The sequence below is a fragment of the Saimiri boliviensis genome, chromosome 7 (assembly GCF_048565385.1).
Source record: "Saimiri boliviensis isolate mSaiBol1 chromosome 7, mSaiBol1.pri, whole genome shotgun sequence".
In the NCBI taxonomy this organism is placed as follows: Eukaryota; Metazoa; Chordata; class Mammalia; order Primates; family Cebidae; genus Saimiri; species Saimiri boliviensis.
In genome coordinates this window covers 100,989,675-101,013,889 of record NC_133455.1, presented here as the reverse complement: position 1 = coordinate 101,013,889, position 24,215 = coordinate 100,989,675, and the positions used below count along the sequence as shown (strand labels likewise).

The 24,215-nt window shown below is 38.6% G+C and overlaps 1 protein-coding gene and 2 pseudogenes across 4 annotated transcripts in view; 2 read left to right on the top strand and 1 right to left on the bottom strand.

Annotated features, from left to right (window-relative positions):
- Window positions 1–3,465: 3,465 nt before the first annotated feature.
- On the bottom strand, window positions 3,466–4,812 carry LOC101036066 (N-acetyllactosaminide beta-1,3-N-acetylglucosaminyltransferase 2-like; annotated as a pseudogene).
- Window positions 4,813–8,967: 4,155 nt separating this feature from the next.
- LOC101035445 (C-type lectin domain containing 6A) overlaps window positions 8,968–24,215 on the top strand; it is a 74,188-nt gene continuing 58,940 nt past the window's right edge. For 2 of the 4 annotated variants that reach the window (XM_074403122.1, XM_074403119.1), the window contains exons 1-3: window positions 8,968–9,163; window positions 10,909–10,998; window positions 12,676–12,777. In XM_074403122.1, the coding sequence (XP_074259223.1) occupies window positions 9,136–9,163; window positions 10,909–10,998; window positions 12,676–12,777 (220 nt within the window). In that variant the 5' untranslated portion in view covers window positions 8,968–9,135. Of the gene's footprint in view, window positions 9,164–10,908; window positions 10,999–12,675; window positions 12,778–18,287; window positions 18,434–24,215 lie in introns of all 4 variants that reach the window. The other 2 variants (XM_003926686.3, XM_074403121.1) reach the window with 2 other exon arrangements.
- Window positions 12,696–15,533, top strand: LOC141585175 (large ribosomal subunit protein eL15-like; annotated as a pseudogene).

The following is a 24,215-nucleotide window of genomic DNA, read 5'->3' as shown; positions in this document are numbered from 1 at the left end:
TGCTAGTCACCATTGCAAAGACATGGAATCAACCTAGGTGCCCATCAGTGGTGGATTGGATAAAAAAAATGTGGTACGTATACAACGTGGAATACTACATAGCCATGAAAAAAGGAATCATTTGTAGCAACATGGATGGAGCTGGAGACCATAATCCTAAAGAAATTAATACCAGAAAAGGAAACCAAATACTTCATGTCCTCACTTAGGAGTGGGAGTTAAACATTGAGCACACATGGATATAAACATGAAAACAATAGACACAGTGGTATACTGATTGGGAGAAGGAGTATGGGTGCAAGGTTTGAAGAAGTATCTTTTGGGTACTGTGCTCACTAGCTGGGTCCAACATGATCAATGAATAATGCTACATGTACCCCCTGTATCTAAAATAAAAGCTGAAATATATATAAAAAAAGACCTTAATATTTATGTGACAATTAAAAAGAGCCTTTCTTTTCTTTTTTTGAGCCAGAGTTTCGCTCCGTTGCCTGGTGCCAGGTTGGAGTGCAATGGCGCGATCTCGGCTCACCGAAACCTCCGTCTCCCGGGTTCAAGCAATTCTCCTGCCTCAGCCTCCCGAGTAGCTGAGATTACAGGCGCGCGCCACCACGCCCAGCTAATTTTTGTATTTTTAGTAGAGACGGGGTTTCACCCTGTTGGCCAGAATGGTCTTGATCTCTTGACCTTGTGATCCACCCACCTCGGACTCCCAAAGTGCTGGGATTACAGGCGTGAGCCACTGCGCTCGGCTAAAAAGAGACTTTTTTGGAGGGTAAAAATAGCTTATCCTGTTGATGTTAAGGAAGTTAATTTTTGATAAATATATATTTTTGTGTTATGTATTTACGAAAATAATAGCTTGTTATTGAGTTCAAATCTTTCATCAGACTCTCACATGGGTCATTGGCCCATGAGAGTTTAGTCATTATTGATCTAGATTGATTTCAACTTTCCAACAAGTTCACTTCACTACTCCAAACCCCTGCAAAGGGTTAAGAGAAAACAAAACCTTTTAGGGTTACCCAAATGAGCTATCCCACTTCTAGTAATGATGAACTAGCTTGCTGATCAACTCCTGCACAAAAAACAAACAGGACCAAGTTGGCTTCAAAGCTCTGGAGAGATATCACGGCACTGAGGGCTTGGGGCGCATGAGGGTACGGAGATGACCAGTGTGGATCCATGAACAATAAAACGCCACTTTTCCCTTCTTCAGTTTCTGGATCTACATAATCTTTAGAATCTTTTTTTTTTTTGGGAGACAGAATCTTGCTCCATTGCCAGGCGCCAGGCTGGAGTGCAATGGCGCGATCTCGGCTCACTGCAACCTCCGCCTCCAGGGTTCAGGCAATTCTCCTGCCTCAGCCTCCCAAGTAGCTGGGATTACAGGCACGCACCACCACGCCCAGCTAATTTTTGTATTTTTAGTAGAGACGGGGTTTCACCATGTTGGCCAGGATGGTCTTGATCTCTTGACCTTGTAATCCACCCGAAGTGTTGGGATTACAGGCGTGAGCCACCGCGCCAGGCCTAGAATCTTGATATAATCCCAGGGAGAGAGGATAGTCTCAAGAATGACTTTCAAGGAATTTCTTATCAGCCGGTGGGAATACGAATCAACAGCGACAAAAAACCGAATAAATGGAAAATAATGAGATGCCATAGGTCTTTTGCATTTGAGGATATTTTATACGAATTTGTGTGGACCGCATATCTGAGTCTAAACATCTCCTTGTTATTATTTTATAGATAATAAATTTATAAATAATAAATCTATAAAACGGGCAATATTTGTCACCAACAAACGATGTAACTGTTTTTTGTTTTTTAAATACAGTGGCTTTATTTCCATTGTTTATAGTCCCCAGCACCCCATCTGATAAGAACCTTCAATTCTATAAACAAAAATATTTCAAGAAAGTGTGTTACACGATAGTACCTATAAGTAATAGTTTGGCAGAATTTTATCAACTCTAGCAGTTCTTACCCCCAAAAAACAAATTTTAAAATTCAAAAGTAACAGCTTTATTTAATATATGTTACATCTTAACATTTAAAATATCATGCTCTAGTTAAATATTTCAACAACACTGTATACAAATAAAATATTACACAAAATATATTTAAGAAAATGTTTTGATCTTTGATCTGAATAATAAATAAAAACACAGTCACTTCTACATAGACGGGGAAGCAATTACTACTCAGAATAATAATCTCGTATAAGCAACATGTGATAATATGGTGATAATAAATTCTGGAGTTTTAAACTGACAAACCACCTATGCAAAAGGCTGCAACTTCAATCTTTTCACTCAAGTTCAAAAGTTACATATGCTTTCCTGGTCCATACTGATAATTCACAAACACGGTATGGTTGTTCTGGACAATTCAATCTTCAGTTGGCCATTAAGGAATCGTAGTCATTATTTTCAAATACTAAAATTAGGTTATGATATGACCCAGCAAACCAAATACAAGAAAAATTAAACCTTTCTCCTTATTATGACCATAAGATCACAACAAGAAAAATTAGATGAGTGTCAGACAATGATTCTCATTTTGCAAAATTAATTAACACAAGAAAATACTGTTGGGGCGTTAGGAAATTTCCACAATTGAAAAAGTGAATTCCACAATTGAAAATTAAAGTACCAGTTTTCTAGACAATTTAAAATTTATCCAAATCCCATAAAAATAAACATAATTCCATTTCACAAAAACCACCGGATCATGTTAACAAAGTCTTTGTAGCCAATAGGTTAATAAACACCTGAATCGCAGATAAATCAGTCATTATTATGAGAAGTAGGAATATTATAGAAGAGAGTAAAACAAAAATAACTGAAAATGGTAAAATTCCAGAAACATGATTTCAGATAAGAGGGGACAGGTTTTAAAAAATGACCACTAGCCGGTAGGATCAGAACCAATCATTGTGCCATAACTCCCGTAAAAAAAATTACCATCTGCCGGGCGCGGTGGCTCAAGCCTGTAATCCCAGCACTTTGGGAGGCCGAGGCCGGTGGATCACGAGGTCAAGAGATCGAGACCATCCTGGTCAACATGGTGAAACCCCGTCTCTACTAAAAAATACAAAAAATTAGCTGGGCATGGTGGCACATGCCTGTAATCCCAGCTACTCAGGAGGCTGAGGCAGGAGAATTGCCTGAACCCAGGAGGTGGAGGTTGCGGTGAGCCGAGATCGCGCCACTGCACTCCAGCCTGGGTAACAACAGCCAAACTCCGTCTCAAAAAAATAAATAAATAATAAATAAATTACCATCTTCCGTGTTCCCTCTTCACTTAAGTACCAAATTGAAGGAGTTAGAGGCCCTCAAATGGATACCACTCATAAAGGCAATTTTCATGGTTTAATATAGAAATTGCTCTAATGTGAGAACATAACATGGGAACTATTCAAAATACATCTTTCTATGCAAAATTGAGTTTGTATATATTTTAGCATTTTCAATGAGCACTCTCCAACTGAGACCAAATATCAATCATCTCTTGAGGTTTTCTACTATGTACTAACATCAGATCTACGTAGGAGCAGAGGCTATTCTTGTTTTTCTCCTCAATATCAAATGTCCTGAAGGCTTTGTGTTTCTCTGGAACGAGGCCGAGTTTCTGAAGGCACACTCCAGTGTAAACGTCCTCAGTGGAGTGGAGATGGACCTGGTCAGTGATGGGGTACAGCCTCCACGCCGGTGGCCGGAGTACAGGAACCCCCCCGCCCCCTGCATAGGGTGGGTAGAGGCCAGAGTAAACAACTTCTGGGATGCAGTACTGCATTCAGCTTCTTATCCCGGTGAGGTCCAGCACTGTGGATCACATCACCTCTAAACAGACCTTTGGTTTTGCTCTTGGATAAGCTGGTCAAGTAATTCAGGATGTGATGGGTGTTCACAAAAACATCATCATCGCCCTTGAAAACAAACTCAGTGTCTGGGCAGGAGGTACTTACCCACCTGAGAAACAGCCCTTCCTCCAGAGACAAGTTGAAGAAACTGTCTGTGTAGTTCTTCTTAAGAATGTCTTGGTGCTTGTCACTCTCAAATTTCAGCATATCTGAAAGGTCGGGGTGGTTGTCCTCTGGAGGTGGCTGGCCCAGCAGGAAGAGTGGCACCACGGTTCGGTTCCAGTGCGTTGCTTTCTCGGCCCCAGGATTCCCGAATCGCTTGCCTTCTGGCAAAGTGTGGAGTGAGGGACTTAATCGCCAGCAACAAGAAGGGTTTCTTTGTACATTTCTCCGGCTGATCTATAAGCAGTGAATAATTGCGGCATCTCAAATACAGCAGAAAGTCTTGAAATCGTCCCACAAGTTGTTAAAACCCGTAACCAACCGGGCCTAGTGGCTCACGCCTGTAATCCAAGCACTTTGGAGGCCAAAGCGGGCGGATCGCCTGAGGTCGGGAGTTCAAGACCAGCCTGGTCAGCATGGTGAAACCCCTTCTTTAAACAAACAAATAAACAAACAAAAAACCCGGTAACCACCGACGTGCCCTGAGGTCAGGCTCACAGTAGTTCAGATGGCTTCCACTGGAGAGCCTGCCCGCCTCCCCCGTCTGGTTGGCCAGCCTGCTCAGGACTTGGTTGTTCCGCCGGTTCAGTTTCTCTTGCTGTTCCTTCCAGTATGCCTCGGGAGGGGTACACATCTTCCAGAACTTCTCTTTGGGTATTATTACTTCTCCTTTTCCATTTTTTTCTTGGCTACTGCTTTTGGAGGCTTCCACCATCAAATACATGAAGACATTTGCCATCATCAGGATACCCAACAACTTTTCTTCGACGTCCAACACTCATTTTTCGTATCTTGTCCGGGAGCAGCTCCAGCTCGGGGGGGCGGGGGCGGGGGCGGGAGATCGAGGCCCACCCACGTCCCGGCCGCTCTGCGCGGCTCAGCCCCGCGACTGCCCCCGCTCACCCTCCACGCGCGGCGCCCGGGACCGCGACCCGGCGGTGGGGACGGCTCCTGCTCGGCTCTGCTGGCGCCGCTGGCCTGTTTTTTTTTTTTTTTTTTTTTTTTTTTCCGAGACGGAGTTTTGCTCTTGTTACCCAGGCTGGAGTGCAATGGCGCGATCTCGGCTCACCACAACCTCCGTCTCCTGGATTCAGGCAGTTCTCCTGCCTCAGCCTCCTGAGTAGCTGGGATTACAGGCACGTGCCACCATGCCCAGCTAATTTTTTTTTGTATTTTTAGTAGAGACGGGGTTTCACCATGTTGACCAGGATGGTCTCGATCTCTTGACCTCATGATCCACCCACCTCGGCTTCCCAAAGTGCTGGGATTACAGGTGTGAGCCACCGCGCCCTGTAATTGTTTTTATCTCAATTCAGATACAAAAGAATCGAGTTGCGACTACTTAGTTCAATCATGGACACCAATTTTCAAAAGAACAGCCCAATGCTGCTTTTAGGAAAAGGATTCGGTTCACAATGTTAATTCACCTCTCATGTCTCTCTCTCTCTTTCTCCTTTTTTTTTAAAGACGGGGTTTCACCATCTTGGTCAGGCTGGTCTTGAACTCCCGACCTCAGGTGATCCGCCCGTCTTGGCCTCCAAAGTGCTTGGATTACAGGCGTGAGCCACCGCGCCCGGCCTTCATGTCTCCTTTAAAAGAGATCAAGTTAAAACAACAATTTTCACTTTGTCTCTGTCTGCTAGTATACTAGTATATGGTTTTATTTTCAATCTCTACTAGTTCCTATCTTCTTCATTGCTTGTTTTTGCATGACTCCCTGGACAGGCTCAAATAACTTATTTGTCTGGAAATCTGACCTGAGCCTGCCCACAGTTCTGCCTTTGCTCTGATTTAGCATTCTCTCTCTTGATTTTGTGTCATATTATATTTTATATTGGTATAGCTCTTCTTTCTGTCTTTGCTCCTGCTATTTCAGCACTCTTAATTCAAAGGCATGCCACTGTAATCTGGAAATTTACACGGGCAAAGGAATGGAAAGAAGCAAAGAGAAGGGAGCACAGGATTGCTAATGGTCAAGACCAGAACGTGATTAGGGGAGCATAAATAGGAAACAGATGAGAAAAAAAGAGGCTTTTAAACTACATTACCTCCAGATGGCTAAGGAGAAGGTGCTCTTTTATTGGACCTTCGTGTGACTCAGTCCTTGGGTTTGTGTTTCTCTGTCTCTGAGGGGAACTGGAAACAAATGTTGCTGTCTTTTAGCCACTTCTTCTGCTTTGCTCTTTTATGATGAAATGCATCTCAAATTAACTATTGGGGAAGTTTTCTGAGCCTTTTTTCTGTTTCTCAATGTCCATTTCATCAATAGCTATAGCTATAACTATCTTGTCACTTTAAAAATCCCTGTTCAGTTTGAACCCATTGTTTAGAGTTTTTATGGAGGCTCTATTACAAAGGCATGTTTGGTCACATCATTAGCCATTAGTGATTGAACTCGGCAACCAACCCCCATCCCAAAGTGGTCTTGGGGAACATCAAAAGTAACCTCATGAGCATAGGCACCAGGCTTGGATAAAGGGTCTTGTTATGAATAATAAAAGACACTCTTTTCATCTTAAAAATAATTTTTAAAAAATGTTCAACTAGGTAACTATTGTTACTTTTTTTCTTTCATCTTTATGGCCCTGGAGCTATTTCAGAAACTGGGAACAAAAACCAAATAGATAACATAAGATGTTTCTTGCACCTTTATGACTCTAGAACATGATCGAGAAGCTGGGGACAAAACCCAAATATTATAACAAAAGATGCTCTTCTCATTTCTGTCAACCAGGTAGTTTTAGGGTTTCAGACGCTCTGTGACAAACAAAAATGAAATATACATGTTACTTATTATATCACAAATTCAATATTCCTAATAGATTTTCTTATATTTAAGACTGTTTACTTGAGAATGTGGAAATGTTTGTGATGTTAATAGAGTAACCTACATTTTAGAGACTGTATGTAAATGATGAAGTGTTTGAAAGTCCTTGGGTAATGATTGGAGGAAACCAAAATAACTCTCTCTAAGATAACTGCATGTTATTGAGCTGAAAAAGGTAGCAATGTAGGAGAACATTTTTCCCCTCCTTCTGCTTGCCCTATGGCAGAACAATAATTTACAAAGATGAAGTTCTTTCTGCTCTTCTTTCCACTTTTCCCAGCTAAAGATTAGCTCCTTTACAATACTTGTAAAAGGATTTAAAAGCAGACATTACTCTTCCCATAAAAATGTCTTCCTGTATTTCATTTCCTTTTGGAATCCTGAAGATACTCTCTTCTCTGTCTTTTCACTGTCCACCTAAAGGAAGCAGCTGAAGTCACATTCATACAGAGTGGATTTGGACCAAGGTTGAGGACAGCTTCTTGGGAAAACACTTTCAAGTTGCCTTGGTAAGTGGACTGGAGAATAAAGGAAAGACTGAAGATTTTAAAGAAAAAAAACAAAAACAAAAGAATCTGTGTAATCACGGAACCAGCCCAAATGTCCATCAGTCAATGAGTGGATAAAGAAACGGTGGTATAAATATGTGATGGAATACTACTCAGGCATAAGAAGGAATAAACAGCATTTGCACTGACCTGGATGAGATTGGAGACTATTATTCTATGTGAAGTACCTCAGGAATGGAAAACCAAACATTTTATCTTTTCACTGCTTTGGGGAGCTAAGCTACGATGATGCAGAGGCATAAGAATAACCCAATGGACTTTGGGGACTTGGGTGGAAGAATGGGAGAGGGATGAGGGACAAAAGACGACAAATATGGTACAGTGTATACTGCTTGGGTAATGAGTGCAAAAGAATCTCACAAATCACCACTAAAGAAAGAACTTATGTAACCAAATACCACCTGTACCCCCAATAACTTATGGAAAAATAAATAAAAAGTAAAAAAAGAATGAATCAGGAGAGGGAGTGATTTGAAAAGTTATTCATCAGTAAATTATCATTGGTTTACAGAAACCACATTGATTAGTAATTGGCTATACACTGTGAAACTGAAGGGTTCAGTTAGATCAGAAGCCACGTAACAAGTGGCTTCAAGAGGTAATTGTTGAGCTCAAGGTGGCAGTGAGCTATGACTCTTGTCAAGTCTCTCTCATGATTCCACTCTGGACTTGAGAGTTTCAAGGGGCTCACATTTCTCAAATAAAAAGTTTTTTTTCCTTTCTCACCACCCCATAAGATTTATGGCTCTTTGTTAAAATACTATTTAAGCAAGACCTATAAGCCACTGCCTTGAAAGAGATGAATACATTTGAACTGAGTTCTCTCCTGAGTGATGGGTACAGCACACGTTAATAAACAACTGGATTTTCTCTTGTTTCTCTAACCTTTGTTTTCGGGAGAGTGTCTCTACTAAGAATCTATGGGGACAAGAAAACGAACTATATTTTCTGTGCTACAATATCAAATTTATGAAGCCTGTTTCTGATTTTATATCACTTCAGCTCCCTTTCACCTAGTCAGAGAGATTACAAAATATCACTGACATCTGCCTAGTATTAGTCTCGATGCAGTAAGAACGTTTCATCACCTATGCAGACTGATGTCAGAATGTTTCATTTTGCAGTCACATTCTTTAACAATGTTCATAGGTTTTGTTATTCACTATGTTACCCTTCATATCTAAACCATATCCATTCAATCAGACTTGTAGTTACTTCCTAGGACACTGTTTAACACATGGATTAAGGCTTGCATAAAATAAGTAATCAATGTAAAGGTTAGCTAGGGAGTACTTAATTTAACCAAGGTCTCCAAATAGATTTCTTTTAAAGGATATAAAATGTCCTATTTTCATGCTAGAATGAATAGGAATCAGAGAGAGAAATTTTATGTTAGGAACTGAAGAAATGATCTAAGCATTCTTGCCAAAGTTCTCATGAGTGGTTTTCAACACGTTTCTTAATTCCTCTTTCTCCACCCACCCCGCCACCCCCATGTATTGAAATCACTGGAAACTTTAGTTGTAGCTGTGACTTCTTCTTTTGAGGTACACTTAATTTTGGAAGTCTCTTAGTCCTATGAGTGAGTGTATAGCAGTTTGTCTCTGAGCTCTGGCTTCTTTAAATGAAGCTGGGTCTCTGGGCAATATCTTTAGGGAGAGAGATACAAAGGTTCCTGGACCTTCTCAACACAGGGAGCCCGTGTAAGGATGCAAGAGCGGCAACTTCAAGGTACAGGTGAGTGTTTTCTGTTTCAGAGGAGGAAGCGTATGATGTAATAAGATCAGCTGGAGAGAAGTAGCTAAAGAACAGATTGAAGAGCTAGTGATTGGACAGGTGTAGTAGACCCAAAGGAATTTGAAAGAAAGAGTAATTCTTCAGAGTCATAAGCACTTGGAAGAATAAGAAAGCAAGTATTTTTTGGGAGGTTTGTATTAGATTTTCTTGAAAGTTTAGGGAGACAGAAAAGATTTACATTATAGAAGGTAAGCAGGGAAAGTATTGATTATTAGATAAATGCTCTTAAAAGTCTTCTGACTAATTTTGAAATCCAGACAGCAACATTCTTTCTAATTACCCTGAGATTTTTTTGGTACTTTCTCTTCTCTCTCTCTCTCTCTTTTTTTTTTTTGTAAGAAAAAAGCTTCCCATTTTTAATGCATGAAAATTTGACTTTAGCTTCAACCCTTTGCATGTCGATTAATAATGTTTTAAAATGTTTTTATTAAAATTTTTTACAGATACAAAGTTGTGCATATTTATAGGGTACATGTGATATTTTGATACAAGAATATGATGTGTAATGATAAAATCTGGAAAATTAGATTATCCATCACCTCAAATATTTATCATTTCTTTGTGTTGGGAACATTCCAAATCTCGTTTAGCTACTTTGACATATACAATAAATTATTGCTGGGCTAGGCACAGTGGCCCACACCTGTATTCTCAGCATTTTGGAAGGCTGAGATGGGTGGATCACTTGCTGTCCGGAGTTCCAAACCAGCCTGGCCAACGTGGTGAAATCCCCATCTCTACTAAAAAGACAAAAATAAGCCAGATGTGGTGGCATGTGCCTGTAATCCCAGCCACTCAGGAGGCTGATAGGAAGAACAGCTTAACCCGGGAGATAGAGGTTGCAATGAGCCAAGATTTCCTCACTGCACTCTAGCCTGGATGACAGAGTGGGATTCCATGCCAAAAAAAAAGAAAAAAAAATTGTTAACTACAATTGTCCTACTGTGCTAAGGGACACTAGATTTTATTTCTTCTAATTGTATTTTTGTACCCATGAAGCAACCCTTCTCTATCTTCTCTTCCCCATTACCCTTCCTGACCTCTGGTAACCACCATTCTATTCACTGTCTCCACGAGATCACTTTTTTAGCTCCCACATATGAGTCAGAACATGCAATGTTTGTCTCTCTGTGTCTGGCTCATATCACTTAATATGGTGTCCTCCAGTTCCATCTATGTTGTTGTAAATGGCAGGATTTTATTTTTTTTTTTATGATGGAATAATATGTCATTGTATACGACATTTTCTTTCTCCATTCATCAGTTGATAGACAGGTTGATTTCGTATTTTGGCTACTGTGAATAGTGCTGCAGTAAACACGGGAGTACAGATATCTCTTGGATACACTGAAGAAACCACATGTCAAAACAGGGATGTGAGAAATGGGAGACAAAAGTGATGTTTGGAGAAAGGAAATGAATGGAAATACATAATAGTTAAGAAGAAAGAATAAAGATATGGAAATTCCAGTCGATTGAGCATGTGTTTTACCTGGATTCTTTTGGGCCACACAGAGCTACTACCTGGTTATTTATTCTAAGAGAGTTCGTAAGATGTCTTTTTGCTTTAAGTTTTTAATTGTTCTAAGGTTGTTCATCTAGTTTGTTTATTACTGCAAGGTTTCTGGGGATTTTGGCTCCCTGGCCCCCTGGTAACTGAATTTGTTGTCTTCCTGATTGAACAGAGAAAAGAGGCTGGTGGTCCCTGAAACACTGGTCTGTGGCTGGGATTTTCATTGCACTCCTCAGTGCTTGCTTCATCGTGAGCTGTGTGGGTAAGTTCTTCACTGAGCTGCTATTTTCCTTGCTTCCCTTCCCTTGAATATTGGTTTCCTAGGATATATTCTCCTTTGCCCCATTAATATGTCAGCTCTTACTTGGAATATTCATCTTTCCTTGATTTCTCCTTTTCCCTTTGTTATTCTTCCTCTATCTTTTGAAAACTGAATTCTTGTAGATTTGCTTTACCCGGTTTTATTGGCATTTTCTGAATCGTGGCCTCACACATCCATGTTGTCACTGTAGCCATCATCTAAGACACCATCTTTCAGGACTGGGCTCACCAGCAAACATGCACTTTGTAGTCACAAAAGTCCTGTATTGGGAGTGCAACTCTCATTGCTGTCGTTAAGTGTAATATTTTATATTGGGTTATTTGCTTCATATGCAGATCCTTTCCAGTGTGAGAGGAAAAAGTATTCAAATGAAATAATGGAGATAAAGAGAATAAAAGATTTCTTTCCTGTTCTGCTTTCCTCTGAACACGTCTCAGGTTCCTTGTGTGAGAAGTCTTAAAGACTTTTTTCCTCTCCGATTCACAATTTGAATTTCTATTCACTGATAAGGTGATTAAAAGTAGTTATTGAATAGTCTGGGAGTAAAAGTGACTTCCCATGTCAATCAGGTCATAGCTGTAGGTCCCTCAGAGAGTTAGATAAATCTGACAATATCCAGTAAAATACAAGTAATTATCACCAAAGATGGAATCTCTTTTGCTTTTTATAATCAAGTTCAAGAGAGAAGGGGGTTTAAGAATAATTATTTCATAAAAAGAAACAAAATTCAGGACCTCAAAACATGGACTAAAGAGCAAGGTAGAAAGATTTGACTGTATTGAGTTTTAGTTATAGAAGGTCAAAAAAGAAATGAGTGAAGAATCAGATCAGATTCTGCGAGATAAAAGGTCTTGCTGAATGTGAACATTAACATAAAAGTTAACGTTCATTTGAGACATTCAAAATATCTTTACAACTGTTTAAAGTTTCCCCTTTGTTGTTACTTAGCCCATATGTTTATGTGTGGCTGCTTGCAGCTAGTATTATTTAGAAAGCATCAACATAGGCTGTGTGCTTGCATCAAGGTTACTAAGGCTAAAGAGAAGCAGACATCCCAGGAGTCAATAAATGTTTCTTGATGCCTTTGTGACAGTTACCCTTTTAGGTGTTTGCAATTTAAAAAATTATTAATTTTCACCTTCAGACTTCCTCCTTATTTTTTTAATAATAAAATATTTTAAAATCATTATTTAAAAAATTTGTGGGTACATAGTAGGTGTATATATTTACGAGATATATGAGATGTTTTGATACAAGCATGCAACATGAAATAAGCGCGTTATGGAGAAGGGAGTATTTATCCTCCCAAGCATTTGTCCTATCCGTTAAGTTGTGTTTGTGATTAATTGTTGTAGGAAACAGGCAGAATCTCTGTCCACGTGTATGGAGCCTAAATCCCAATGGTGAAAAGACCAAACAATTAAATGGGAGATATATACATATAAAAGCAATAAGATAAATGAGTACAAGCAAATAATAATTTGGCATGGTCTTTACTGGGCTTGCACAGAGAAAGAGTGGTGGGGGTCAGAGGTAAGCCCGCACTGTACAGATATAGAGCCTGAGACTCCAAAGCAAAATAATAGATGAACACTAATCCTTCTTCTTCCTTCACAGTAACTTACCATTTCACATATGGCAAAACTCGCAAAAGTCTGTCTGAACTACACTCCTATCATTCAAGTCTCACCTGCTTCAGTGAAGGGACAAAGGTGACAGGTAAAGCTTTAAAATGCTTAAATAGACTTTCTTATTCTCAGGGAGAGATCAGGGTTGAGTTCAAAATTGGTCTATTCTATTGTGCATGTGTGTGTGTGTTTCATTAAGGTTTCGGCTTGGATATTTTCATGATTTCTCTAAATATACATGTTCATGTATGTTTTTCTAGACATGCCCCCAAAACAATTTCTTTTTCATGCTTCTTGAGCTTGGTAAATACTATAAACCTACATGCATGTAATTTGCTCAGGCCAACCCTGGAAATTGTTCATAACAATTCTCAGTTTTTACATTCTCCTCACCCTCCATCAAATGCATAAAATGCTTTCTTTGATATTTAAGGTTCCCAATTAATACTACCTGTCTCCATCCCAAATACCAGCTTTATGACTGGTCAAATTGGTTCAGGACGAGACGGATCCCTGTCCAAAATATACTGTTGTTAACTTCATACGTGGAGAGTTGGCAGAGTTGAATTTAGGATCACGGTTGGTGTATTATTAGTCAATTTTCATGCTGCAGATAAGACATAACCCAAGACTGGGCAATTTACAAAAGAAAGAGGTTTATTGGTTTCAGAGTTCCACGTGGCTGGGAGACCTCACGATCATGGTGGAAGGTGAAAGTCACGTCTCACGTGGCCGCAGGTAAGAGAAGAGACTGAGAGCCGAGTGAAAAGAGTTTCCTCTTCTCAAACCATCAGATCTTGTGAGACTTACTCACTACCACGAGAACAGCATGGGGGACCCACCCCCACGATTCAATGGTCTCCCACAGAGTACCTCCCACAGCACGGAGGAATTATGTGAGCCCCATTCAAGACGAGTATTGGGTGGAGACACAGAGCCAAACCAGATCAGTCAGCTTCGTGGAAAAGTGAACGAGACTTTCCGTCTGGCGGCAGCTGTCGGGTGAGCCAAGATGGGTGCATGCAAGCACATCCAGGAGCTGTGGGGAAAGAAGCGGTCTGACGTCCTGCGCTTTCTTTGGAGGGTCCGCTGCGGGCAGCACCGCCAGCGCTCTGCTCTCCACTGGGCTGCCCGCCCCACCCGGCCTGATGAAGCGCAGACTGAGCTACACGGCCAAGCAAGGTTACGCTATATATAGGATTCGTGTTCGCCGTGGTGGCCGAAAACGCCCAGTTCCTGAGTGGAACTTAGGGCAAGCCTGTCCATCACCGTGTTAACCAGCTGAAGTTTGCTCCAAGCCTTCAGTCTGCTGCAGAGGAGCGCGTGGGCGCCACTGCGGGGCTCTGAGAGTCCCGAATTCTTACCGGGTTGGCGAAGATTCCACATACAGATTTTTTGCACTTATCCTCATTGATCCATTCCATAAAGCTATCGGAATAAATCCCGACACCCAGTGGATCTCCAAACCAGTCCACAAGCACAGGGAGACGCGCGGGCTGACATCTGCAGGCCGAAAGAGCCGTGGCCTTGGAAAGGGCCGTAAGTCCCACCATACATTTGTGGTTCTCGTCGGCAGCTTGGAGAAAGGGCAATACTCTCCAGCTCCTCTGTTACTCCTGATATAAGTAAACTTTGTAAACTTCATATCTAATAAACAATTTAGGACATTCAAAAAAAGAAAGAAAGAAAGTAAAAAGAAAAAGGGGAAGAGAAGTAAATAGTGGTCTTTATGGCTTTAAGCTTCCAAAGTAAAGAAATGTCATCTGGACAGATGTCAGACTCTTGCTATTTCAAAAATCAATTAATTCCTCTGCTTGTACTGAGAAGCTTGTGAGGATTGAAGGGAGGAAGAAGCTTCTTTGTACTTCAAGGAGATTCAGGAATTTTCTCTTTGGTATTTGTCGAGAATATGGTACATGGGAGATGTAAAGGATTTTTTTTTTTAACTTTCCCTGACTTACGTCATGCTGAGGGCTTTTTGGTGAAACAATTTCGAGCTGACTCTTCTTGTCGGGGGGTGGGAGGTAGGGTATGGGGGATCATAATTCTATCAGGATAGTCTTCCTCCCACCTATGTGGAACACTGCTTCAACAACTACCATTTGAATGCATATTTTCCTGGAAGCAACAATGGGCACCTTAGCTTTTGCCTTCAGAATGCTCTGAAATGAGACAGAGATGGATATTAATTAAATTAACTCTATACCCATGTGGCATAAGAGACTGTTAATTTGCCCCCTAAGTATATCCAATGTAAAATTATGACCAGCCAAGCTGTCCAATGCAACTACTTAAAGTTACAGAAAACCTTATGCGATAAAACACAATTATTTTATATAATACCATGTCAGCCAATAAAAGTGCTCTAATTTTAACAACATCCTTTCAAGTTATCATTACAATGAAAAATAAAAAGTCCAAACACAAAATTTCCATTTTGATTAAGGTTAAAGAATAATTGAAATCCACACTGTATTTTCTTCAGTTTGTTTCCCACTCAGTCTCAGCGTGTGGAGACATTCAGCTGCATAGAAAGAGCTGGAGTTCCTTCAATCCACTTGCACTCTGCTTAGACCAGTTTGCTTTTAACTATTTTGCTTGTCAACCCCCAAAAAGGATTTTGAAAACATACGTACTCTCCTCTACAGTTTAATTTGACATTAAATTGTTCATCGTGCTATAGAAGCAAATGCTTTAATTTCTGGAACATTGTAAATGTTGACTTTAAAAAACCAAACTGTTATTTCTCTTTTAAAATGTATTTACTTGTGTATAAATACTATTACCAAGTGTTAATCCCCATCATCCGTTAAAACAATAATAAACATGTATTATTTAACAGTTGGATGTTTTTTTTTTTTTTTTTTTTTTTTTTTTTGTTTTTTTTTTTTTGAGACGGAGTTTCGCTCTTGTTAACCCAGGCTGGAGTGCAATGGCACGATCTCGGCTCACCGCAACCTCCGCCTCCTGGGTTCAGGCAATTCTCCTGCCTCAGCCTCCTGAGTAGCTGGGATTACAGGCACACGCCACCATGCCCAGCTAATTTTTTGTATTTTTAGTAGAGACGGGGTTTCACCATGTTGACCAGGCTAGTCTCGATCTCTTGACCTCGTGATCCACCCGCCTCAGCCTCCCAAAGTGCTGGGATTACAGGCTTGAGCCACCGCGCCCGGCTAACAGTTGGATGTTTTACATCATTCTTCTATCCCCTTGAACTAAAATTTACATTATGCTTTCCTCTTCTGTGAAAATATGTGGTAAGCATGCCTAATATTTTGATTTCCTGTGGACCATTAGGCTTCAAGTGTTATAAAATGTGTTCTGGATTGATTTACTATCATAATTATTATCAGGACATAATATCAAAACATCACAAATTTATTATAGACTTTGATAAATCATTAATAATAAAGAAAAAGTATTGGAAGTCTAAATCTTAATGAGATGAATGAAACTTTAAAAAAGTTATCAAATGGGCCGGGCGCGGTGGCTCATGCCTGTAATCCCAGCACTTTCGGAGGCCGAGGCCGGTGGATCACGAGGTCAAGAGATCAAGACCATCCTGGTCAACGTGGTGAAACCCCGTCTCTACTAAAAATACAAAAAATTAGCTGGGCATGGTGTCGCGTGCCTGTAATCCCAGCTACTCAGGAGGCTGAGGCAGGAGAATTGCCTGAACCCAGGAGGCGGAGGTTGCGGTGAGCCGAGATCGCGCCATTGCACTCCAGCCTGGGTAAGAAGAGTGAAACTCCGTCTCAAAAAAAAAAAAAAAAAAAAAAGTTATCAAATGTAACTATAATATTATTGCTAACATATTCAACATCAGTTCAACTCCTATTTTCCAATTTAACAACATTCACTGAAAAATCTTGCTTACCTTAATCAGTGGATAAGAATGAAAAAATTTTGTTTGAGTATAACTCAATTTTTGATATTCTTTCAGCACTACCTGCTTAAGATTATATAGTAATTTATTGCCAAAAATTATTTATAATGGTTTGCGAACTGAGAATTTGATCAGGTTACCCCCAGTGTTGTTGAAAGCAAAGAATAAGAAATATTGTAGAATAATTTTGCAAGAGATTTGTTATTTCTTAGTAGTTTTATTGCTTTCTCAAAAGTATACCCAGAAGTATTCTAATAAGGCTTATCAAATGATTATTATTTTCATCTGTTACTTTCTACACTTGCAAAGTAACTTGATCAGCTCATTATTCTTGGCATAAACTGAGAAAATAAAATATAAGTAATGTTAGTTATACCTTTTTGACAGATGCTTTTATTGATCACAACTGTCAATATTTTTTGTCAGCCTTGGAGTGGCAATCTCACATGTTCAGCTTATGAGAAATTTCTGGCATATATATCTCAGTTAGCAAAGTCAGTCAAATTTGACTTTTAAAAATTCAAATCATATGTTAACATATATGTTGGGACATATTAAAGCAATCATTAATAATGAGCAGAATGTACAATGAAGGTATATTTCTAAAAGCAACCAATATGTAAATAATACAGAGGTGGTTAATCTATTTTATTCATTTTATAACATTATAAAAGGAAGAATAAGCTTTTTGGTTTTTAATCACTGAATAGGTAATGATGTAATAATGTAAAAAAGGAATAAAACAGAACTGTATATGATAACATGGATGAATATTAGCAATACAAAATAAAAAATAAGCCCAAGAAGATCACATATATTATAATTACTGTTTCAAATTTCAAAACCCAACAAATCTAAACAATTTACTATTTAGGCTTACATAGATATTTGTTTAAGTTATATGAAATCAAAATCAGATTGATTTTAAGTATAATGAAAATATAGTAGTGGATTTATATATGACTAGCTATGGATTTCTTTAATCCTAGGATAGAGCAAACTGGTACTTGCAAGGGGATGGGAGAGAACTGCTAATCGTTTAAGATGCTTACGCACTTAATACGGTGTGAAAATTAGTAATAGGTAACATTTATTGAGCAATTATTCTATGTTAAGCATCTTTTAAAATGCTTTATACTTATTATGTGATTAAATCCCCCTGCGAGGTTGGCTCTATTATTATTTCCATTCTGGAGATGCAGTAATTGAGGCTCAAGGAGGTTATGAATTTGCCCAAAGACATACCTGATAAATGGGGGAGCCAGAATTCTAAAGAGGCATAATTCTAATTCTCATAACTAACCTGTGAGTAGTGATCATTTTAAAAACGTAAGGCTCTGTCGCTTGTGCAAGATTACTGAGCAGAGCTGGGTTTCTAGGTTCATCTGTGTTAGTCACTTAAAACTCTAGGAGGACTCGGTGCTCATAATGCATAAGGAAGATGAAAAACAAAACTCAATCGTGATTTTTTTAAAAAAAGAAAATCCAGAGAAATTCTGCAGGTAACTTTAATATATACTGAGGACTTAATGCTAAAGAATATTTATTTGAAATCAATTCTAGGACCCCAAATTATATAATTCAGGAAACAGTGAAAACATGAATTAAGGAACTGTCTGTAGAAAGCAACCACAGATCATTAATCTTATTTATCTCATCTTGCACTCACTCTTTTTTTTTTTTTTTTTTTTTTTTTTCATGTAACACAAAAATAGCCTGGGGATGTTGCCCAGCTTCTTGGAAGTCATTTGGTTCCAGTTGCTATTTCATTTCTAGTAGGGAGAACTTTTGGTCTAAGAGTGAGCAGAGCTGTGCTGAGATGGGAGCACATTTGCTTGTGATCAACACTGAAGCAGAGCAGGTACGGTTTTCATTTTTAAACGATTTAATTGTAGAAAAAACACAGAACATAAAATTTACTGTCATAACCATTTTTAAGTGTACAGTTCAGTAGCGTTTACTGTTTTCGCATTGCTGTGTAACAGATCTCTAGAACTTTTTCATCTTGCAGAACGGAACTCTCCACCCATTGAACAGCAGCTATCCATTTCCCCATTCCTGAAAGCCCTGGGAATCACTTCTCTAATTTTGTTTCTATGAGACTATTTTAAACACTTTATATAAGTGAAATTATACAGTATGTGTCTTTTTTTGTATAACCTATTTTATTTAGTATAATATCCTCAAGATTCATGCATGTTCTAGTATATGACAGGACTTTCTTTCACTCCAGGGCTGAATAACATTCCATTGTATGTGCATCTCACACTTTCTTTTTGTTTCTTTGTTTTATTTAAGGTGTACACTGTGATGATTTGATATACATATATATTGTGAAATGGTTACCACAATCAAGCTAATCAATATATCCATACCTCATATATTTAAGCTTCTTTTTCTCCTTTGTGTGGTGAGAATTTGTAAGATGCCACACTTCCATTCATTTACTTGTCAATTGTCATTTAGGTTGCTTCCACTCTGTGGCTATTGTGAATAATTCTGCCATAAATGTGGGTGTGCAAATAATCTTTGAGAGTTCCCATTTTCAATTCTTTGGATATATACCCATAAATGGGATTTCCGGATCACATGGTAGTTCTATTTTTAATTTTTTGAGGAAACTTCATACTATTTTGATACTGACTGTGCCATTTAATATCACCAGCAAGAGGACCCAAGGGTCTCATTTCACATTCTTGTCAACACTTGTTATTTTGTTTTGTTTTGCTTTTTGAATACTGGCAATCCTAATGGAGGTGAGATAATATCTCATTGTAATTTTGATTTGTATTCTTTTAATAATCAGTCATGTTGAGCAACATTTTTTTTTTTTTTTTTTGAGACAGAGTCTTGCTCTGTTACCCAGGCTGGAGTGCAGTGGCAGTGATCTTGGCAAACTGCAACCTCCACCTCCCAGGTTCAAGCAATTCTCTGCCTGAGGCTCCCGAGTAGCTGGGATTACAGGCACCTGCCACCATGCCTGGTTCATTTTTGTGTTTTAGTAGAGACAGGGTTTCACCATCTTGGCCAGGCTGGTCTTGAACTCCTGACCTTGTGATCCACACGCCTTGGCCTCCCAAAGTGCTGGGATTAGAGGCGTGAGCCACCACACCCAGCCGAGCAACATTTTAAATGTACTGTTGACAGTGTGTATATCTTCTTTGGAGAAATGTCTATTCAAGTCCTGTGCCCACTTTTTAACTGGATTATTTGTTTTATTGCTGTTGAGTTGGAGGCATCCTTATATATTCTTGATATTAACTCCTTACCAGATATATGATTTGCATGTATTTTCTTTCATTTCATAGGCTGTCTTTTTATTAGTTGATAGTTTCTTTTGTTTTGTAGAAATTTTTTAGTTTGATGGAGTTCCATTTTTCTATATATATATATATATTTTTTTGCCTTTGCTCCCTGTGATTTCGGTTTCATATCCAATACATTGCCAATTTCAATGTCATGAATCTTTTTGCTTATTTTTTTTCCAGGAGTTTTACAATTTTAGGCCTTTGTTTAGGTCTTTAAAACATTTTGTTAATTTCTGTATATGATGTTAGGTAAGGATTCAACTTGATTCTTTTGCCTGTGGATATCCAGTATTCGTAGCACCATTTGTTAAAGAGATTGTCCTTTCTCCATTGTGTGGTCTTGGCACCTTTTGGAGATTATTTGACCATATGTGTGAGGGTTTATTACTGGACTCTCTATCCTCTTACATTGGTCTCTATGTCTGTCTATATGCCAGCACTGCACAGTTTCAATTACTGTAGCTTTGGAACATATTTTGAAATCAGGAAGTGTGAGGCATCCAACTTTGTTCTTTTTCAAGGTTATTTTGGTTAGTAGGGATTTCGTAATACTGCATATGAATTTTAGAATTTTTTTTCTTTCTGCAAAATATAACATTGGGATTATGGTAGGGATCACAGTGAATTATTAGATTGTATTTCAACTATATTAACCCTACCAGTCCATAAACACGAGATGTATTTCCATTGATCTGTGTCTTCTTTGCTTTCCTTTATCAATGCTTTTTTTTTTTTTTTTTTTTTTTGAGACAGAGTTTCGCTCTTGTTACCCAGGCTGGAGTGCAATGGCCCGATCTCAGCTCACCGCAACCTCCGCCTCCTGGGTTCAGGCAATTCTCCTGCCTCAGCCTCCTGAGTAGCTGGGATTACAGGCACGTGCCACCATGCCCAGTTAATTTTTTGTATTTTTAGTAGAGACGGGGTTTCACCATGTTGACCAGGATGGTCTCGATCTCTTGACCTCGTGATCCACCCGCCTCGGCCTCCCACAGTGCTGGGATCACAGTCATGAGCCACCGCTCCCGGCCCTATCAATGCTTTATAGTTTTTATGGCACAAGAGCTTTGTCCTCTTGGTTAAGATTATTTCTAAGTATTTTATAATTTTTGATGCTACTTATTTATTTATTTTGCTTTTTTTTTTTTTTCCTTAAAATGAAATTTTACTCTGTCATCCAGGCTGGAGTGCAGTGGCATAATCTCGGCTCACTAAAATCTCTGCCTCTCAAATTCAAATGATTCTCCCACCTCAGCCTCCCCAGTAGCTGGGATTACAGGTGTACGCCACAATGCCCGGCTAATATTTGTATTTTTAGTAGGGATGAGGTTTTACCATGTTAACCAGGCTAGTCTCAAACTCCTCACCTCAAGTGATCTGCCCACCTCAGCCTCCCAAAGTTCTGGGATTACAGGCATGAGCCACCACATCTGGCCTTGATGCTACTTTAAATGGAATTATTCTCTCAATTTTCTTTTTAGATTGTTTATTTTTAGCGTTTAGAAATGATAATAATTTTCTCTACATCGATTTTGCATTCTGAAACCTCTGAATTTGCTTGTGAGATCTAATAGATTTTTGTTTAATATTTAGGGTTTTATATATATAAGATTATGTCATCTGTGAACAGAGACAATTTTACTTCTTACTTTCTGATTTGGATTGTTTTTATCTCTTTTTCTTGCCAAGTTCCTCTGGATAGACGTTCTAGTACTATGTTGAAAAGAAGTGATGAGAATAGGCATTTTTGCCTTGTTCTGATCTTAGAGAAAAGCTTTTAATTTCTCAAAATTTAGTATGATCCAGGGATGCAAGGATGGTTTAACATCTGCAAGTCGATAAATGTGATGCACCATATAAACAGAATTAAAAACGAAATCACATAATTATCTCAATAGACACAGAAAAAGCATTTGACAAAACTCAGCATCCCATTATTATTAAAACCCTCATTAAAATCTCATGTATATCAAATCCACAGCCAACATTATACTCAACAAGGAAAAGTTAAAAGCATTCCCCCTGTGAACCGGAATAAGACAAGGATGCCCACTCTCACCACTTTTATTCAACATAGCACTGGAAGTCCTAGCCAGAGCAATCAGACAAGAGAGAAAAACAGAGGGCATCCAAAATGGTAATGAGGAAATCAAACTGTCACTGTTAGCTGATGATGTGATTATATACCTAGGAAACCCTAAATACTCATCTAAAAAGTTCCTAGAACTGATGAATAAATTCAGCAAAATTTTAGGATACAAAATTACTGTACTGAAATCAGTAGCTCTGCTATACATTAACAGTGACCATACTGAGAATCAAATCAAGAACTCAACACCTTTTACAATAGCTGCAAAACCAAAAATACTTAGGAATATACTTAACTGGAGAGGTGAAAGACCTCTCTAAGGAAAACTACAAAACACTGCTGAAAGAAATAACAGATGACCCAAGCAAATGGAAACACCACCTATGCTCATCAGTGGTTAGAAACCATTTTGTTAAAATGATCTTATTTCCAAAAGTGATCTACAAATTCAATGTAATTTCCATCAAAATACCACCATCCTTCTTCACAGAACTAGGAAAAAAAAATCGATATGGAACCAAAAAGGAGCCTGCATAGCCAAAGCAAGACTAAGCAAAAAAAGACAGACATGGAGGCATTACATTACCTGATTCCAAACTATGCTATAAGGCCATAGTCACCAAAACAACATGGTACTGGTATAAAAATATACACATAAACCAGTGAAATAGAATAGGAAACCCATAAATAAACCCAAATACTTACAGTCAACTGATCTTCAACAAAGCAAACAAAAACACAAAGCAGGAAAAGGATACCCTATTCATCAAATGGTGATGGGATAATTGGCAAGCCAATGTAGAAGAATGAAACTAGACCCTCATTTCTCACCTTACAAAAAATCAACTCAAGATGGATCAAGGACTTAAATCTAAGACCTGGAACCATAAAAATTCTGCAAGATAACATTGGAAAAACCCTTCTAGACACTGGCTTAGGCAAAGACTTCATGACCAAGAACCCAAAAGCAAATGCAACCCAAACAATGCTAAACAGTTGGGACTTAGACCAAAAAGCTTTTGTACAGTAAAAGAAATAATCAGCAGAGAGAGCACACAACTGACCGAGTAGGTGAAAATCTTTGCAATCTGACAAAGGACTCATATCCAGAATCTACAAAGAACTGAAACAAATCAGCAAGAAAAAAAAAAAAAAAAAAAAAAAGCAAACAGTCCCATCCAAAAAATGGGCTAAGGACATGAACAGACAATTCTAAAAAGAAGATATACAAATGATCAACAAACTTACAAAAAAATGCTCAACATCCCTGATGATGAGGGAAACGCAAATCAAAACCACAATGTAATGACACCTTATTCCCCCAAGAATAGCCGTAATCAAAACATCAAAATATAATAGATGTTGGTGTGGATGTGGTGAAAAGGGAACACTTTTACACTGTTGGTGGGAGTGTAAACCAGTACAACCAGTATGGGAAACAGTATGGAGATTCCTTAAAGAACTAAAAATAGTTTAGTTTGTTCCAGCAACCCCACTATTGGTTATCTACTCAGGGGAAAAAAAGTCATTACATGAGAAAGATACTTGCACATGCATGTTTACATCAGCACAATTTACAATGGAAAAAATAAGGAACCAGCCTAAATGCCTATCAATCAATGAGTGGATCAAGAAAATTACGTGTGTGTGTGTGTTTGTGTGTGTGTGTGTGTGTGCGTGTGTATATATATATAATTTTATGGCTGAATAGTATTATGTTCTATGCTTTATATATATATAAAACATTTTCTTTAAATATTATATACAATATATAATTTATTATATATTTATATCTATACGTATATAGATACCTAATATCTATATTTAGATAAAGAGAATGTTGTATATATAAAGCACAGAACATAATACTACTCAGCCATTAAAAAATGAAATAACAGCATCTGCAGCAACTTGGATGGAATTAGAGACCATTATTCAAAGCAAAGTAACTCAGGAATGGAAAACCAAACACCATATATTCTCACTCATAAGTGGGAGCTAAGCAACGTGGTTGCAAAGGCATAAGAATAATATGATGGACTTTGGAAATTCAGGGGAAAGGGTGGGAGGTGGGTGAGGGATAAGAGACTACACATTGGGTACAGTGTACACTGCTTGGGTGATGAATGCACCAGAATCTCAGAAATCACCACTAAATAATTTATTTATGTAAACAAACACCATCTGTTCCCCCAAAACCTATTGAAATAAAAAAGATTGAGTATGATGTTAGTGGTGGGCTTTATATA